Below are 19,109 nucleotides of genomic sequence, written 5' to 3'. Positions count from 1 at the left end.
CACTAAGCTTAATCATTTCTAGTTTTTGAATTAAAGTGAGAGACCTGTGACTCTTCCTTTTACTTGAACACTTAGAGGCCATTGTAGGATTATTAATTGGGCTAATTTCATTGTTGTGTCTCAGGAAATAGAGAAGCCCAAGGAGAAGGAGACTGGGGAACAGCCAGCCAGTGGAGCAGTCAGACACGTACATTTATTATTGCCATCATATACGGATGTGGTTAGTGGCACCCCAAAACAATTACAATAGTAACATCAAAGATCACTGATCACAGGTCACCATAACAGATATAATAATAAAGTTTGAAATACTATGAGAATTACCAAAATGTGACACACAGACACAAAGTGAGCACATGCTGTTGGAAAAATGGCACCGATAGATTTACTCAATGCAGGGTTGCCACAAACCTTCAATTTGTTAAAAAAAAAAAAAAATGCTGTATCTGTGAAGCACAGTAAAGTGAAGCTCAATAAAATGAGGTATGCCTGTACTGTATAAAGTACTCACAGATGCTACCTTTATTTTGAGGTATGGATCATTAGCTGAAGGACTTTGTACCTGGGTCCTTCTCAGTTCAGATGATCTGTCCTCACTCAGTCTTAACATTCCACTGAGATAAATAGAGATCCTTGAATCCCTGGGTCTTCTGAGAGAGCTATAACTGGGATATTGTCACTTCTGACATCACTCTGACCTAAGGAAGAAACATCCTTCAGCTAATTGAGGTCTGGTATCCTATAGTTTTCTGTGAAGCTTCTTTACAGTACTTAGCATACTTGTAGTAATTTAAATAATTATTATTGCTCTATTTTCTCTCTAAACTTTACTGGAGCAGTCTGTTTTGTTCATCACTAAATTCCCAGTACCTAGCATATAGGTGCTCAAATATTTGTTGGCATATTAACCCACATTATTTCACATAGCTAGGATATGGCTCTTATAAAATTTAGAGAACCATGTGCCAGCTTGGGCTTCCTTGTAATATGGTGGCCAGGTTCCAAGAGTGAGCATCTCAGGAGAGCAAGGCAGAAGTGCATGGCATTTTATGATCTAGTTTTGGAAATTGTATACTGTTTACTTCTGTCATATTTTATTGGTCAAGGTAGTCACAAAGTTCTTTCCAAATTCAAAGTAACGGAATATGGATTTTGCCACTTGATGGAAGACTGTCATGGTCACATAAGAAGAGTAGGTGAAATGGGAGATCTTGTGTTGGCTATCTTTGAAAAAGAATCTGTTAAAGTTTGTAGTTTTCATCAAATGCCCCAAGTGCAGTGGTGTCATTGTAGCTCACTGCAACCTCAAACTCCTGGGCTCAAGCAATCCTCCTGCCTCAGCCTCCCAAGTAGCTGGGACTACAGGAACAGGCCAAGACACCAGACTAATTTTTCTATTTTTAGTAGAGACGGTCTCGCTCTTGCTCAGGCTGGTCTCGAATTCCTGAGCTCAAGCAGTCTTCCCACCTTGGCCTCCCAGAGTGCTAGGATTACAGGCATGAGCAACCTCACCTGGCCCCTATTTTTCTCCTTACTATGTTCATATTTCCCTTTAAATCCTTGAGTATATTTAAGTTAGCTATTAACTTGTTTGCTAATTTTCTTATCCATGACATTTCTGGGTCTGTTTCTTTTTTTCTTTTTTAAATTTTTTTCAGACTGTAGCAGAAGAGATCTGGGTCTGTTTCTCTTAACAGACCCACCCCCCGCCCCATACACACACCACAATTGTAGATATTTTACTGCTTCACGTATCTAGTAGTTTTTTATTGCATGCTAGACATCATGAGTGCTATTGTTGAGTGTCTGGATATTATTGTCTTTAAAGAATACTGAATTTTGTTTTGGCAAGAAGTTACACCAATCAGTTTGATACTTTCAAAGCTTGCTTTTAAGCTTTGTTAAGAAAAAAAAAAAAGTTTTGTTAAGGCGGATTTGGAATAGTTTTTGCTCTAGGGCTAGTTTAGTTCTACTACTAAAGGATGATTCTTCATAGAGCTCTACTCAATGTTCCTGGTAGTCAAGGTCATTGTTCTACTCTGGCTAGTAGAACTCAAATTTATCTCCCAGTGTGTGTGAGCTCTGGGAATTGTTTAACTTGCAATTCCAGTTTGTAGTTTTCTTGCCTGGCCTCATGGGGTTTCACTTAACATGTGTAGCTTAGTATTCAGTAATGGACTTGAAGGGATCCCTATGCAGATTTCTGGAGGTCTTTCCCAGCCACCTCAGATTCCCCAAATTCCAGTCTCAATCTACTCATCAAAACTGCAGTGCTCTGCTTGGGTCTGGAAAGTGTACACACATTGTGGTCTGGAAAGTGCTTTCAGGCAGAAAGCTGAGGTGATCACAGGGCTCACCTCATTTGTTTCCCTTTTCTCAGGGATCTCAGTTATGTACTGCCTACTATCTGATTTTTTTCTTCATGCATCTTTGATCCAGTTTTCTGGTTGTGTATGGTGGGAGAGAAAGTTCTGTACCAGTACTGCAAGTCTAAGTATGAATTTTACATCCAGGATTTTGTTCTTTTAAGCACTTAAAGTATAACTTACTTTCCAAATGTAAAAATGAAATGAGGTCAACTTTGATCTAGAATTAATAATTTGGGTTCAAGTTTCAGGCCTACCTCCATCTTGCTGCATGAGTATTGGCAGATCTCACTTTTTCTTTGGCTGTAACAGCTAAATTGAGTCGAGTATAACACTATTCTCTGTACTTCTCAGGCATTCCATAACAAGCAAATGGAAGTAAAACAAATCACAATAAATGGATGAGGTTCTATTTATATATAGTTGACAAAACTCACTTCCTAAACTTCCCTTGCCTATCTCCCAGTACCACACTGTGAAGTATAAAAGGGCCTGAGATGAAAGTGTGGCAAGACTGGTGCTGTTCCATTGCCCCTCCTCTCAATAACAGTCAACTGTTACTGAATGCTTTCTATGTGCCAGGAACTGTAAGTCTTTGTATGTGAATTCACTAAATTTGCATAACTGCCATATGAGAGAGGTACTATTATTGTCCCGATTCCACACATGAGAATGAGCCAGAGATTAAGCAATTTGCAGATCATACAACTAATAAGTGGCAGTGGCAGAACCCAGATTGATTTGAACCCCAGCTGTGTGGCTCTGGAGCCATGCATGCTCTCAACCACGATGTGACTATTTGAAAACTACGAAAAATGCATTAACTGCTGCTGATATAGAATCATTAATTAACCTTAAATATAAAGGAAAGCACATCAGCTCTGGAATCCCTTTAACAAATTTTGCTTGTTTAGTCAGCCTGATTTCCATGGGGAAGCAGAAAGACTGGGCTATAGTTAGAATATGTGATTCCTTAAAAAAACAAACAAAAAACACTGTCCGGATGGCAGGAAATGGAAGATGATGTCCAGCACAAACTACCCGAAGAATAGAATATAAATGGAGTCCAAAGGGTCCGGTGTGGTTCCAAGAGGGTCATTGGTGTTTATTGAGTCTCTCTTGTCTGGCAGCTCTTCTAATATTAATAGGTTCTATTATTCCTTTCCCCCCCCTTCTCAGACACATTTAATCAAACCAGGCACCAAAATGCTAACACTCTTTCCTGGAGGAAGAAAGGCTAATACTTCTTTTACTCAAAGAAGAACTCCACCTACAAGCGTTCAACAGAGAAGCATAGCTTCCTTCTTCACCCTGCAGCCAGGTATGGTGACCTGTCTGGGAATACTCCCCGTCTGGGAATACTTCATTATCCAAGGGGCAAAAAAGGAGTATGTTTATTTTTCCGTATTGGAACATTTATGAGACATGGTTAAACTAATGGATTGTGTTAAACTTAACTGACCTGTTGGAAGAGGTTATAAAACACAAGAAATCGCCTTTTGAAAAGCAATGTATACATACTTCTACTTCTACAATCATACTTTTCTGGTTCCATTTTGCTCGGCTTAATATTAAATATTTGTATTTGCTGACAGAGCAGTGAGAAAAGGTGTACTTGGGAGTTGACCTGCCATTAGGTATATGTCTTGAGTTGGCCACAATGAGTAATTTGTATATGGTTAATTGATAATTATTATTTCTGTATGAAGCTTCTCAAATTATTCAAAGATTCAAGGCTGCTTTTTTCATAGAAAAGTTGGCATAAAGTTGAGTTTTGTCTCATTGTTTGGCAGGTTCTTTGCTTGCATGCCCCTGTTCAGGGGAGCAGCTGCCTCTGAGCAGGCTGGGCCTTCCAGAGCTGGTTCCTGCCAGTTGGAAAGTGCTGGGAGGAGTGCTTCGCATAAACCTGCAAAATGCACTCTCCCTCCTCTAAATGAAAACTTAAACACCCTTTTGCTTTATGTAACAAGGACAGATTTTTCTCAAAAACACTTTTCCTACTGACAAATTCTGGTATATTTTAGTCTACATTGAATTCTTAGGCGAAGTTGAGAATTCTCACAAAACACATAGTTTCTGTAGTATAATGCTTGTTGGAGAAGGAAAGAGAAAATCAGTTATTCTGCTTTGTTTGTAATTAGATTTTGGTATAATCTGGGGAGAGTTGGGAATTCCAGATCATTCATCCTTAAGGCAGAACAGGATCCACTCCATCCCTGATAAAATGGACAGGCTAGATACTAGTAGTTGGTTTATTACTGTCCTTCCTACTGGTTAGCATCCTAATTGTGTCTTTACTCCTTTTCCCATGAAACTCATGGGAAGAAGGGAACCTACATCCTTCGTACTATCACCAGAAAGTTTCTCAGAATTGGATAATGTGATCTTTGAGACCTTACAAAACTAGTGTGTTGAGCATGCTTTTTTTTTTTCCTCCCTGATCCCCCCGACACCTGAGCATGCTTCTTTAAGGGTAATATCCAGCAGTATATATTTGGTCAGGATAACTATTTAGTAGAAACCACATTTAAATAAAAAATAAAAGCAAAACTAATGTGTCCTATGTTAAACTCCACAAATGAAAACTCAGCTGGAAAAGTAGGCTATGGTCTGATGATACGCCATGTTTGACTTTATTAGGTAGTCATGGGAAGCATCCATATATTTGAGTAGGGGAATAGAAGATCTGTGTTTTAGAAGATCATTCAGGAGAGAACAGTGAGATTGAAAACCAGGAAGATCAGTTACAAAGTTATGTGAAGAGTCTGAGTAAGACTCTTGCACTAGGTAGTAATAGTAGCTGATATTGATTTCAGAAAAAGCCAACTAAATCCTGCTTGTTCAGGGCACGATTATTCCCATAGAATAATATTTGTTCATTCCTGTTTTCCTAGGAAAGACAAATGGTGGTGACCAGAGGAGTGTTTCATCTCATAGAGAAAGTCAGATCAACAAGGAGTCTAAGAAAGATGCAGCCCAGCTAGACCATCTGATCCAAGGTTTAGAGGATGGTTGCATGGCACCCTCTTTAGCCACTTCAATCCCTGCAGACATCCAAGAATCTGGACTTTCTCCTCAGTGCCTCCAGACTTCTGGCCACCCCAGAACGGGAACTCCATTTTTGTCTGTGTTATCTTTGCTCCAGCCTGATACCCTAAATTGTGCTGGAGAGAGTAATGCCTCACAGGCTTTTTCCTTCACTCAGGACTTGGAAAGTTCTTGTTTGCTGGACCAAAAGGAGGGAGAGAGGGATTCTGCCAGGAAAAGGGAATGGCTTCATGGATCTAAGAAGAACTATCAGGGCATGGAGAAACACTGTCAGCCCTTGGACAAGACTAAATTGGACAGGAAGGAGTCTGCCAAAGAAAACAGGCAGGCCCCTGTTCTTCAACCTTGCAGGGAATCCTGGAGTGGAAAAAACACAGAATCAGTGAAACAAAGCCCTTGTCCTGTTTCTGTGTTTTCCTGGGATGGTGAAAAGGACAAGGACTCCTGGAGTCAGCTTTTTACTGAAGATACTCAAGGCCAGCGAGTCATTGCCCACGACACTAGAACTCCTTTCCAAGATGTAACCAGTAACTGGAATCGGGGCTTAGGGCAGTTTCCTAACAGCCCTTGGCCTCAGCACCAGGATAGGGCAGCAGAGTTAAATCTGAAGCCTGATTCACTCTTTACCCAGGACTCTGAAGGTAACCAAGTTATCAGGCACCAATTCTAAATGTTTTTATGAGTTGTTAAGATTACCTTGAAATGGCAGATAATGTAGGGAATTATCTTATAGCTGGTGGGGATGGAGAGGGTAGTAGAGCGAGTTTGTTTAGGTGGGAAGGAGGGATGGAATGAAGCTGTTGTCATTATTGAGCATTTCTCTGTGTAAATAAAGCAGGTGGTGCCATTGTCAAGACAGTGTGATTGGCATGATGGCTCTGCCTTAAGAAGAAGGTGACTAGTAAATTCCCTGAAGGAGTCTTTGATGAGCGCTGAGAAGGTAGGGTGGGTATTTATCCCTCCGCTGAAGAGCTTGTTACTCAGCCTGCAGAGCCACCTCTTTGCCCTTTCAGTTGCCTGGCTGGGACTTTGCTTCTTGTGGATGTGTTCTTTTAATCTCTGGTTGTAATCTTACCCACTCAACCTAAGCTTGGGATGATTATCCCTGACCCCTTTTGGAATAAGGCAAATCTCCCCACAACCCAGATGTGTGGGAGCAAGTAGAGAGAGAGGTAGAATGGTGGTAGTTATTTTATTTTTTTTGGTAACTGTAGCATTTTAAATTTATGTACTCTATGTTTAAGTATCTCTCCCTAAGTTACTCTTTTCCCACAAGGTGGAACAGCGTAAACTTTTTAAAACTATGATTCTAAGTAAATGTTTCCAAAACTGGCTCTGGTGGTAATTAAAACATTACCAATTTTATTTTTGAAAAAATGACATTTTTTTTTTCCAGTCCAAAAAATAACATTTTAATAGTATATGCCGTCATTGCCCTGGGTCTGATCTGAACACCAGTCTGGTTTGACTTATGTTCTACGCAAGGCATTATCCTTGGCAGTTTCTCATGTTGCAGGTGTGGTATCTAAGAGGCTTAAAAAACCTCTAGGCGGCAAATCTGCAGGTTATAGGATAGAACTTTTTTTTTTTTAAGAGTTTAGGGCAAAACCTCTACAGAAAGGGGGAAGAAACCCCTTAGGGAAGTTTTCTCTTATAAGGTCAGGACCTTATAAGGAAAGAGAGGAAACCAGAAGCCTGTTTTAAAAAGTTTCTAAAATAAGAGGAATCCTGTGTCCCTGAGGGATACTGGGTAATCACAACTCAAGAGATGGACACAGTATATGCATTAAGCTCTCCAAATCCTTCCTTTAATGTCAGGTAGTACTTCAACCCAAACACACAGAGTATACATACCATAGAGAAAGGGACCTGAGGGCATCTGAGTCATGCATGGTGTGGTAGGTACAAACCGTGGCCCAACCCAAAGGAGCAGTCAGGGGCCTGGAAGAAAGATGGTATGTTCTTTCCCCTCCCTACCAGGCTTAAACTGAAGTCCATGGAAGAGAAAGTTTTTAGTCAGTGGAACCAATGAGACCCCCCCAAGGCCTTGGAGGGTAGATTTAGTTGTTCAGTATTATAAAATATGTTTAAGAACAAAACAGCCCAGGCCTCCCAGTGTAGCCCAAGTGTTGGCTGGTTCAGTGGTCCAACCTCTACATCTAGACAGGGAAGGAGAGAGGATGATTGCAGGGCATTGGTGTAGGTTTTTGATGGAGCAGCGTAAGATTTTCCCTGCCTTGCCCTGTGAACGTGTACACAAACATTTAAAGCCCCTTCCGCTCTATCCTGCTCTGCTGCAAGGAAGCCACTGAGAGTGAGTGACAGCTGGGCACAAAGTGTCCAATGAGACCACTCATGGGGTCTAATGCAGTGAAGTCATTCATTTAGGACCTATTTTCACACAGGGATGAGGAAAAAACAGAAACTTCTGTCTTACCCTTTAAAACTGAGACACTCCATTCTACACGATTACCTGTAATAAATCACAGGCCTTAGCTTCTAGGCTTTGAAGTATGGGAAACATATAATCCGGCTCTTCTCTTTCAGTCCAAGCTCTAGCTTGTCAGCAAGACTGTTGCAGAAGATTTCTCATTGAGAGGCAGAAACATCTGCGGTGAGGAAGGCAGCTATTAAAGGAATTCCAGGAGCATGAGACTGAGTTTGCAGGGCCGAGTGTTGTCAGTTTCCTTTTCTACTGGTATCTTCTTCCTTCAGAGCAAACTTCCTCCTTAGGACCTCAGAGATAAGCACAGCAGGGTCTTCCTCCTTCAATAAACTCCGGTTCCTGGAGATACAATAATAATAGCTTATCTTTATTGAGTACTTACTCTGTCCTGGGCAGTATTCTGAGTCTTTGCATACATTATCTCACTGAATCCTCACAGCAGCCTTAGGAGGTAGGTGCTATTACAGTTCCCTTTTATAGATGAGGAAACCAAAACACAGAGAGGGTATACAATTTGCCCAAAGTCACTAGTCACTCAGCAAGTAAATGGTGAATCCAGAGTTCCAAACCAAACTAGATGGTTCCAGATCTCCTCTCTTAACTAAAATGCTTTACTGTTTTCGAAAATGGCTATAAAGCATAGCCAAAGTAAATGACCATCAATCTGTTAAGAGTTGGTCTCTGATGGCTAAACTTTTGCCCCTACCTTTTAGCCCTATCTTAGGAGCATTTCCCCAGTCAGCAGGGGAGGTGACTGATGACACTTGGCCATTCTGACCCTTAATACTTCTGGGGAAAATGTATACTAAGGATTTCCTACTACGCTGTCTCCCGCTCAGCTGAAAGCTTTTTAAAATAAGAGATCCAGAATTATGGCAAAGTATTCAGAACAATAAGGAACTCGTGGGAAGAAAACCAACTCTATGGGGGTAGTCTCAAATTACCCGATACACCACATATAAGAGTCATGGATACCTGTAAAATAGATGCTTGAAATTCTAGTGAACTTACATACATACATCCCCCTGAAGGTGTTTTACTGGTCATTAGGCAAGATATAGGGCCAAGATTGTCTATTAAACCTTGAAAGCAAAAACAAGAGGAATTGCCTTTGGTCTGTTACATTTCTGAATCTATGCTGACTGGGCTACTTTCCCATTCTTAGTCATCAACCCAGCTCCTTCCAGTCCCAGGACACAAGCAAGAAGGGGTTGGCAACAAGGGTCTTTTTTTTTTGAGACACAGTCTCATTCTGTTGCCCAGGCTAGAGTGCCATGGCGTCAGCCTAGCTCACAGCAACCTCAGACTCCTGGGCTCAAGCAATCCTCCTGCCTCAGCCTCCCAAGTAGCTGGGACTACAGACATGTGCCACCACGCCTGCCTGATTTTTTCGATATATATTTTTAGTTGTCCAGCTAATTTCTTTCTATTTTTAGTAGAGACGGGGGTCTCACTCTTGCTCAGACTGCTCTCGAACTCCTGACCTCGAGCTATCCTCCCGCCTCGGCCTCCCAGAGTGCTAGGATTATAGGCGTGAGCCACCACGCCCAGCTATAACAAGGGTCTTGGATCTAATTTGGTCCAAGAGGCTAGTAAGAGAAAGTTTGAGAGTCAATCTATAAAACATTGTGACTGGAAGAAAATTCAGGGAAGACCATAAGCAGTAGCAACTGAATTTGGGAATGTAGGAGACCAAAGAGCTGCAGGTCAGTATGACCAACCTGGTTAGGGCCAGAGAAAGAAGGTAAGAGTGACTTCCTAAAGGAGGGAGCCACTTAGCCTGGTCTAGTTTTCAGTGGGAAATGGGGCCCAGGAAACAAAAATAGATCCTTGCACAGAGTACGTAATGTTCCCTTCAATAGGAACTTCATCAACTCAGGAGAAAAATTTCACCTCCCGGTACCTAGAACAGCTTTGTATCTGTATTAACAAATACACCCTGGGCACTGGCCATCAAGGTCTAGATCTCAAACTTAAATGCCCAAACCTACATTTGAACCAGCTCCTCTGGTGAGTCCTTTATAGCTGCTCAAGTCACACTTGGAGAAACACTGTGCAAGGGGGTGACTCCCTGAGACTTTTCTGCTAAATGAGTTTTTCCAGGTAGGTATTACCCAAATCCCCTCATATGCCATCAGAAAAACCTAGAGCTTCACTCCTTGGGGATTCTGTTTTAGTAAGTTCAAGGTATATTTTTAACGTATCTGAGCAATTCTGATAAGCAGCTAGGTTTAGGAACTACCCATGAGTCTCAAAAGCCTTGTTCTCAAATCCCGGAATTTGCAGAGTTGGTTTGCATAATGGACCACTATATTTTAAAGCAGACAGAAACTCCTAACTTTATGAAATTCTCCTTCTATGAAAAGTCTACCAATTTGAGATACCAAAACACATGTCATGCAACCCCCTACTCTGAAAGGTGGAACATGGGGACACTGTCACTAGCACTATGAGAACTGAAGTGGTAAAGCCACCTGAGGACAAAAGTTGGACTGGATGAGCCTTTTTGTAAAATCCCTACTAGTCTAATATTTGGTTGGGGTGACCTAACCCAACAAATGTAAAATGTTGCTCTTTTCTCAAACCGGGACCCCAGCACTAGCAGTAGGTAGTCAGCAAGCTTTGAGAACGATGTAACATGGCTACTACTGAGGACTTACTATGTAAGTATGTTGCATTAGATCACTGACCATGGGCAACTTAAAGAATAAATAGATCACCAGACCTCATCAAATACTTACAGATCTTGGCTCTGTTTCATCCGGTGAAAGTCCTTCAGGATACCCATCATGTCTGCAAAGCTGCTGGCTTTGGACAGAGAGACGCAGTCATCCTCTTCAGACGAGCTGCAGGTAGTTTTGTGTTCTGGTTTGCAACATTCAGGGCTGGCAGAACAAAGCAGGGGGACTGATGGAAGCTCAGGTACCTCTACCTCTGTCTCCTCGGTGATGTCACTAATGACAAAGGAAGTTGTAGAGTGGAATGAGGATCCAAAACAAGGTAAGGGAGAAGAGACATTTGAACTTCCTGGAGATAAGAAATCTGGCGTTAATGAAGCCGAAGCTGAAAGAGAAAACAACAGGCATGGATGGACATTGGGACTAAAATACAGTTAGCAATATCTTCTCCCCACAGCACTGTCTACCGAATATTCATTTCCTGGGCTGACACCATGACATTTTATAACAGCCAGGATAGTATCTGTAGCTACTACACTTCTCACTCAGGGCCTCAGAAAGATACAGAAATACTGGACATTTCCAGTGTTTCAAGAGGGCCGAAAAACCCAGCCCATAAAGGCCTTGGCTCCTAAAAGCTTCCATTCCACAGTAGGCAATGGAATGACAGCCCTGTCTTAGGCTGGGGCAATAGTGACAGAGTTAAGGCCTGATTTGTCCTTTTCTCTAACTGGGCTTAGTGCTTTTGACTATGCTCCCTTGAATCTTGCTATCTATGAACTAGAACAAGTGTTCTAAGCAAAACTAGAACGGTAACTAAGTCCTCTGAGTTTCCTAAATTTCAGTGGGGAGTATTTCCTTAATTTCTAAAGTTTAAAAAGCACTCTGGGCCGGGCGTGGTGGCTCACGCCTGTAATCCTAGCATTCTGGGAGGCCGAGGTGGGCGGATCGTTTGAGCTCAGGAGTTCGAGACCAGCCTGAGCAAGAGCGAGACCCCACCTCTACTAAAAAATAGAAAGAAATTATATGGAGAGCTAAAAATATATATAGAAAAAATTAGCCGGGCATGGTGGTGCATGCCTGTAGTCCCAACTACTCGGGAGGCTGAGACAGGAGGATCCCTTGAGCCCAGGAGTTTGAGGTTGCTGTGAGCTAGGCTGACGCCATGGCACTCACTCTAGCCTGGGCAACAAAGTGAGACTCTGTCTCAAAAAAAAAAAAAAAAAAAAAAAAAAAAACGCACTCTGATTTTTCATAAACTACTTCTGCTTATCTCTTCAATGACAAAGAAAAGTAGCCAAGAAGTATAAATGGAAAATTTGAGTGCAATTCTTCCATAAAACTTCCATGTGAGAATTAAATACATGAAGATTTCAAAGGGAACAGCATGGTTCTCATGTGCTATACCAAATGATAAGTTTGGAGGCTACTATATGACTTTAAGTCAATGAGGAGTGGAAAAAATGAGGATGGGGGTATATTAGGATAAACCCTGAGCATTTGGGAGAGATCCACCTGTTGGCTGTCCATGCCTCTGGTCAAGGCAGGCTCCCATCAATTTCCAGTGGTTCCACCTTAACAGCAGACAGAAAGCTGGAGGGATAGAGAGGTGATCTCTGGTAGAAAGGCCAAGGAAAGGGAAGATAGGTGTTTATAGGGAATATGTCTCTTAATGGTGGTAGTGGTGAATACTTATTTTTCACATCAAAAAGGAAAGCTGCTTTAGGCTTATGGAAGATATGATCTTAAAGACATTGGAAGAGGGTGTTGGTTTTTGTGGCTAAGGGAGGGAATCTGCCTGAGGCCATAGGTTAAGTGAAGATTTTTTTCCTAAGCAAACCATTCAGTCCAAAATGGCCGGTGGAAACCATCCAAGAGGCACAACAGGCTAGCTAAACCTCAGAAGTCTGGGCCTAAGTCTCTCTAAACCAGGGACCACCATTTTCCTTATCCTTATTCTTCCCAAAAGCCCGAGTTGAAGGGACAGCCTGCTAAACTCTGGCCCTGGCTCAGGCGCTCCTACCTGCATCAGCTGCTACTATCTTGGCAATCTGGCTGCGCAGGTGACTCAGTTCATCCTGCAACTCAGTGGTGCGGCTTAGGGCTGGCAGGGCTGGCTTCTTCAGGGCCAGGAGCCTCTCCTCTGACCCACGCAGGTTGGGCACTGAGGCATTGCGCTGCATGACAATCAGGGGGCTGGGCTTCCAGGTATGCCTCAAGGGGCGTGTATCACTCCTGCACCAGGGAAAGACAATTATGTTAGTCAGAGACAACTGACCACTGCACTCCTCTAAAATTCCTTCCCCCACTCCCAGAGTGAGACACTCAGGTTATGCGTCCCTCTGAGCCCACAGCTCTCATTCCTATTGCCCTCAGCCTCTCACAAGCACCCTCCCTGCTGCCTGCTGCCTGCCACCTATTCTGGAAAGAAGCTCCCCACTCCCCAGCAGACTGGCTAGTGCCTCAACTACCTGACCCGGGCATATGTCTCCTCTTCATCCGCAGCAATCCAAGCAATGTCAGCCAAGGTAGGGACTGGGGGCACATCTCTTAAACACAGGTCAGAGATGTTGGGCAGAGTCTACAGGGAAGCAAAATTCATCAACAAACATTTACTGACACCACGATGAGCCAATCAGAAACTGTGCATAATACATAGGAGGGCAACTTAATCCAGCACTGGGTGTCAGGAAAGCTTCCTAGAGGGGAGCAGAAGTGGTTCCTGGTCAGAAACAGATTGAATAAAAGGCCAGATGCACAAGAGTCTGTGGGATTACAAATAGCTCAGGGTCTTCAGTGGGACTGGCCTCACTTGCCTTTTAATGGAGATGGCCACTATCTAAAACCACCATGCCCTGGGTGAGAATATAGTGCAGTCATCAACAACCTGTTACAGCAACAGGAAATTTCTCCTGACTGGCTATTTAAAACACCTTTATAGCTAATTGGGATCTACATTGTTACAGGAATGTTGTTTTAAGCAAACCTGATAATTTGAATATATTTAGATAAAAGAAATGATTAATTATACAAAAGGAACCATAATAGGATTTCTTAAAATAGACTTCAACCCAAATGAACAACCAAGGAATAGAAATGCTGAATAAATGACACTGTGTTAATGGAAAAATTAGGAGGATTCAATCATACATTGACTGTGATTACAACGAAGTGATAAACATGCATCCAGAGAAAGAAAGGAACTGTATTAGGACATCAACAGTTATTTTGTAATGACTGTGATTATAGATAATTATTTTCCTTTTCAACTTTCTATAATTTTTTTATATGGATAAATTTTAAAAATGATTCCCTTAAATAATATTTAACATAATCTAATTTACAGCAGACATCTAGGGCTAATAATAATAGTTAGTAATAAATGCACACCTACACACGAGTTAAATTCATCTGTTTCTGCTACAAATTGGTAGATGGATCAGGGGTTGACAGCTCTTGCATTTAGTACGGAACCTGGGACTCACGGTAGTTAAGTGATACGCCAAGGTCACACAGAAGAGGACTTCCACTGGCCCAGGAGCTACTACTAAGATGGGCCACTTAGGAGAAGCCTCCATTTTCTTTTCTGGATTAGGTCTGAATGTTCCTTTATTCTTGGCAATTAAATGAGTTGACACATACAAAGTACTTAGCACAGTGCCTGACACAGTATGTGCTCAGTAAGTGTCAGCTAGTATTACAACTACTGCTCACACATACTCCTGGCTCTGTGGGAACCTGTGCCCTTCATTGTCTCTGTCTCTGACAATCTGGCCAAAGGACTGGAGAGGGTACAGGTGAGTGTGGGGGCAACCTCCACAGAGTCAGTCATACTCCCTAGCCAGCTTTCCCTTTGTTTCTGATGCTACTTAGGCAGCTAGGACCACATCCTACCCAGGCCCTTTGGGCAATTCTGGATAACTGGCAATCTGGGTCATGGGACAGGTCTCCCCAACCCTGTTCCCCAACACACACTTCCAAACCCATTCCTGACTCTAATACCAACCCTGACATCTTTTAACTCTAGATGCAGTTCCTACACATACTTTGGAGTTTAGCATCTGATACTCAAATGCAGCTCATTCATTTCTGTTTCTACCTCAGTCCATAGCCTTTCATGCATATATTTCTCTCTCCTTTGTGTAGACACACAGCAGAAGTATTTCTTTGTGTCCCAGCTCCCTAAATGCGGATACCTTAATCATCTAGCCTGGAGCTGGTCCTTAACCATTAGTTCCTAGGGGGAAGCAGCTGGCACTAATAAATGCTACTTAGTTTTCCATTAAGGAAGGGGGGTCTCAGAGACTTGGGCCAGGCAGGAATCTCTGCTGCTCATTGGGAGCTAAAGGATCCCTAGACACAGGTAAGACTGAAGTAGCCCAGTAACGGAGTAGCCAGAGTGGCCAGAAAGAGAAGGCTGAGGAATTATGGCCTCAGAGAAACTAAAAATAGCGGCTAAGTGACCAACTCTTAGGGCCGGTGAAGAAAAGTAGAGTTTAACTCAAGAGTCACAACATTCAGCGTCCCAGGTGGAGACCTGCCAGGTTGCAAGGAAACACCAGAGCACAGACAAACCTAGTATGAGATCTGGTTCAGCAAGGGCCTTTGGCCTGCTCTGATAAACTGGACTGCTACAGCCTGATGAAATCAGTCAATTAGAGGCAACAAAGACGCAAGATTATTAATTTGTGAGCAAATTGGAAATTTGACTTGTGGTCACAGGTTTATATGTGATCAGGAAGGCACAGTGACCAGGATCCATTATAAGCACTTAAATATTTCTTGACAAAATGATAAAGTGACCAGGAAACAACTTGTCTTGGCAATGCCAAGGGGTCCAGGGCACAGAAGCAGCACTATCCCCCCCATACTCTGAGCCTCTACTCCCCTTGCTCTTCCAGCATACTCACCTCGAAAGATGCCCGGGGACAGGGTTTCAGGGGTAGGTTGGTCCCGATTCTTCTCACTACACTTCGAGCAGCCCCATGTGGCTTGTTTTGCCAGATTGGGATAGTCTAGAGCAAAGAGAGACAAAGGCAGCCATAACCTGAGAGACAATGAGTCTAACTACCATCTTCCAGGGAAACTTAATTCCCTAACTAGGGGCAGGACACTCTGAGGTGGGGGGAGTAAGTCAAGTCTCAACTGTGAATGACGGCAGGTCCCCCACTTGCCAGCCTTCATGTTGGCCAGCCACCCAAGGGGACACCTGCTGCTACTAAGGCAGTCAATGTTGGGAGGGCCTCGTGAAAGGGTGAGGGATTAGGTAGGTGTAGGGATCGTTCAGGTTTTCCTCCCCTCTGTACAAAAAGGCTGAAACACACCGACTCCTAAAGTGCCCCAAGGTCATAGTTGGTTCTTCCTGTGGGGAGAGGATGGAAGGGCAGCCTCGCTGCAATTCCAGGCCTCGGGGGAAGGGAAGAAGTAACTGGAGAGTTTCAGAACCTCACAGAGTACACTTCAGCCGGACCAACCTTCCCCACCATACCCCTGCCCTGGGAATGCCCCTTACCACATTGGCTTCCATTCCTGACATTTCAACCAGCTCCTGCACTTGAAGGACAAGGCAGTTGCAGCTTGGGGAGGCGAGAGGTGTGACTCCTTCATATCAGGCCATCTAGAGGAACACCAGCTTTCCCTTCCTGTGAAACAATCCCCACAGTGGGGACTCAATGGTCACCACACAAGCCCCACAAAACCGGCCCCTGCAGAGCCATGACTAACATCAAGTATTCTCTGATGTTTTGCAGGGGAGAAAAACAGCCCAAGAGGCTGCCTTCACCCAACATTGGCTTCACCCAGTCCAGACCCTTAAAGGTTCTGTTCCAGACTTGCTGGGTGAGCTTGGCCAGCCCAGGGAGCCTTCATAGGTCCTAAGGTTTCCTGAGGCAAAATTTCTAAAGATGTAAACAGAACCCTTTGGTAGCTACAAAGCTCATGGCAGAGCCAAACTGTGGATACCCTCTAAGCTCGGGATTCATTCTTGAAGATAAGATGTAAAAGCACAGCATATGCCACCCAGCCTAGCACTGCTGGGCTCCTGCAAGGAGGAGAGATCAGAGAGAACAGGAGAACAAATAGCAGCTCATGCCATTCTCAGTCTACTGGGCTACAAGGAAAAAGAGCCAAAAATTTTTATCCTGGCTCAGCCACTAACTAGCTTTCTGAATGTTGGTTTCTCCATCTATAAAAAGGGGACAAGCAAAGCTGCCATTCTAGGTTACCTTAAGGGTCACCGGGTGAAATGGGGGATTTTGAAGTGCTTAATGAACTGTTTGTTAAAACATGACACAGATGGGTCAATCACTCCTGACTACTCTTCACAATTGCCCTTGCATGGTGAACAGCTGCAATCAACGAATGAGCTAGTCCCTTGTTCATCAAACACCAACAATACCCACTTGTGCCAGGTCTTGTGCTAGGCACGGCGGGGGCTGTGGGAGGAGTAAGACAGAGTCATCCTCTCAAGGAGCGCACAATCCACAGAGAGATAGGACATGAATACAAAAATCCCAGCAAAGGCTGAATATCACCACACCTAGAGTTATACGCCTAGAGAGGGACACTAGGCAGGTGGCCAGATGTGTTCAGCCCTCTGGCCCCAAGGCCCTGTTGTGAGTTAAGAGGGAGTAGGAAGGGAAGAAAACAGGTGCAAGAGCACAGGTCCAGCACAGGCAGGTGAGGGATATGTAAAGAGGAGCAGAGTATGATAAGGCTGTAAGAGTAGACTGGTGGGTCAAGTCATGAGAGCTGGGCATGCCTGGGTGAGAAGTCACTGGGGAGCTCCAGACAGGCTCCGAACACGGCAGGGACTGGACTGACAAAGCAGCTTTTTCTGGAGACCTCCCTTGGAGAGTCTCTTTTCCACTCTTGGGAGCGTTAGGCATCACTTGCTTTATGATGCACACAGGGAAAGGAAGCCGGAGAGAGGAATGGACTTGTCTGAGGTCGCACAGTGGTCATGCCAGTAGAAAGCACCTAAAGTCTGCTGTTGCATGGGCTCCATCTTCTCACCTCAGTTCAAGCCTTTTATCAAAGTGCCTCTGTGTGCCAGGCTCTATGCCAAACATCAGGACGGCCACAAATTCCACATCACAGTGCTACCCTGTGTTTCTCACTTTGGTCTTTACAGCCACCTCCTCTCCAACCTTACTTCCAAAGACTCAGTTGGTCCTAACCTTCACAGAACACCAGAGGGATCTTCCCCAAACACACTGCTAATCATATCGCTCATTTGTTTCAAACTGGCTTGCTAGTGCCAACGGGATAAAATCTAGATTGCTCAACACGGCCTGCAGGGCCCTCCACAATCAGGCTCAACCTCATCTTTCTCTGCTCTCTCTAGGCCAAACTCACTGCAGCCAACCCCCCTGCCGTCCCCCTTGCCCTCCGCCCTCCAGCCACCCTGGCCTGCCTTCAGCTCCCAACACCATCTCTGAGCTCTTGTCTACACTGTTTCCTCTGCTTGAAACACCAGCACCGCTTTTACCAAGCTCATTCTTCATCATTCCACAGCTCAGCTCGAGCATCACCTCCCTTCCCTGTGGCAGGGTCAGGTCCTTTCCTGTGCGCCCACAGCACCCTGCCTTTCCTTCAGAGCCCTCTCCCTAGGTAACTCTGTAATCTGCCCTTTGTCTGAAGGGCTGGGATTGCCCCGCGCACAGCACGGTGTCCGCCTAGGACACAGTAAGCACTTAAATGTGTCGAATTAAGAAACGGAGGGGAACACCAACTTAGCTTTGAACACTCCCCCCCCCCCCCCCCCGCACACACACACACGTCAGTGGTTAAGAGAAGGCTCTTTCCCCAGTTCGCTGGCAGCACTGGCGGGTTCTTACCACCCCTGCGCTCCCACAGCCCCCACGAGGCTGCTGTCATGATCTGTTTACTCGCGTCTCCCTTAGGAGACCGCGAGCTCCTCCAGAGCCGGCCTCGTCTCAGCACCGCTGGTCCCGGGCGCTCCACGGAGGCCGCGGCGCTCAGTGAAACTTTGCCGAGCCCACCAGCGGTCGGAGGCCTGCGCCGACTGTGTCCCCGCGAGGGCCCAAGCAGCCGCGCGGGGGAAGCCGCGGCAAGAACCTGGCCCCTGACGCTCCTCCCCTCCCCCGCAACAGCCGACCCGACCGGGCCAAGGTCGGTCAAGTCCTCGCCGCCTGCCCGGCGGCCCTGGGACCCACAGGCCCAGGATCCGTGTGCGCGGGAGCCTCCGAGCCGGGGCCGGATCTCAGAAGCAGCGGCAGGGCAGCCCGGCCTGTCGAGGAGCCAGGCCGAAACGAGAAGCCTCTGGGTCTGGCTCGGTCACCGTTTGCTGGGTGACTTGGACGAGCAATTACCCCTCGGGGAGTCAGTTTCTCCCCTGGCAAATGAGGCGGACAACAGCAGCTCCCAGGTGAACAGGAGCCGCGGGCTCCCACAGCGCCTCGCACCGAGGCCTTGCGTGAAGCTGGGCCGGAAGAGCGCGATACCACCTCCCAGGTGACCCTATAGCCTCTCTCACCTCAGACTCGGGCTCCGGGCTCTCACCTCACGGCCCCTCCTACCACAGGAGGGCCGCCCAACCTCAGCTGCCCT

General features: G+C 44.9%; 2 protein-coding genes across 3 annotated transcripts in view; one reads left to right on the top strand and one right to left on the bottom strand.

Moving 5' to 3' along the window:
• The window catches only part of AUNIP (aurora kinase A and ninein interacting protein), a 26,253-nt gene extending 18,039 nt beyond the window's left edge, over window positions 1–8,214 (top strand). The window contains exons 2-4 of the mRNA XM_069479601.1: window positions 3,546–3,687; window positions 5,261–6,055; window positions 7,962–8,214. Of these exons, the coding sequence (XP_069335702.1) occupies window positions 3,546–3,687; window positions 5,261–6,055; window positions 7,962–8,032 (1,008 nt within the window). The 3' untranslated portion in view covers window positions 8,033–8,214. The remainder of the gene's footprint in view (window positions 1–3,545; window positions 3,688–5,260; window positions 6,056–7,961) is intronic.
• On the bottom strand, window positions 6,786–19,109 carry MTFR1L (mitochondrial fission regulator 1 like). Of its 2 annotated transcripts, XM_069479603.1 has the most exons (7): window positions 19,036–19,109; window positions 16,051–16,155; window positions 15,449–15,553; window positions 13,010–13,119; window positions 12,562–12,773; window positions 10,602–10,923; window positions 6,786–8,199 (listed from the first exon to the last, which is right to left on the bottom strand). In XM_069479603.1, the coding sequence occupies exons 2-7, from the start codon at window positions 16,072–16,074 to the stop codon at window positions 8,094–8,096; spliced, it is 879 nt and encodes a 292-aa protein (XP_069335704.1). In that variant the 5' UTR covers window positions 16,075–16,155; window positions 19,036–19,109; the 3' UTR covers window positions 6,786–8,093. The 2 variants fall into 2 exon arrangements, with proteins under 2 accessions (XP_069335704.1, XP_069335705.1); XM_069479604.1 differs by lacking the exon at window positions 19,036–19,109 and having other exon boundaries at window positions 8,024–8,199; window positions 10,602–10,887; window positions 16,051–18,290.

The sequence above is a fragment of the Eulemur rufifrons genome, chromosome 8 (assembly GCF_041146395.1).
Source record: "Eulemur rufifrons isolate Redbay chromosome 8, OSU_ERuf_1, whole genome shotgun sequence".
Taxonomy (NCBI): domain Eukaryota; kingdom Metazoa; phylum Chordata; class Mammalia; order Primates; family Lemuridae; genus Eulemur; species Eulemur rufifrons.
This window is presented reverse-complemented; position numbering and strand designations above follow the sequence as displayed.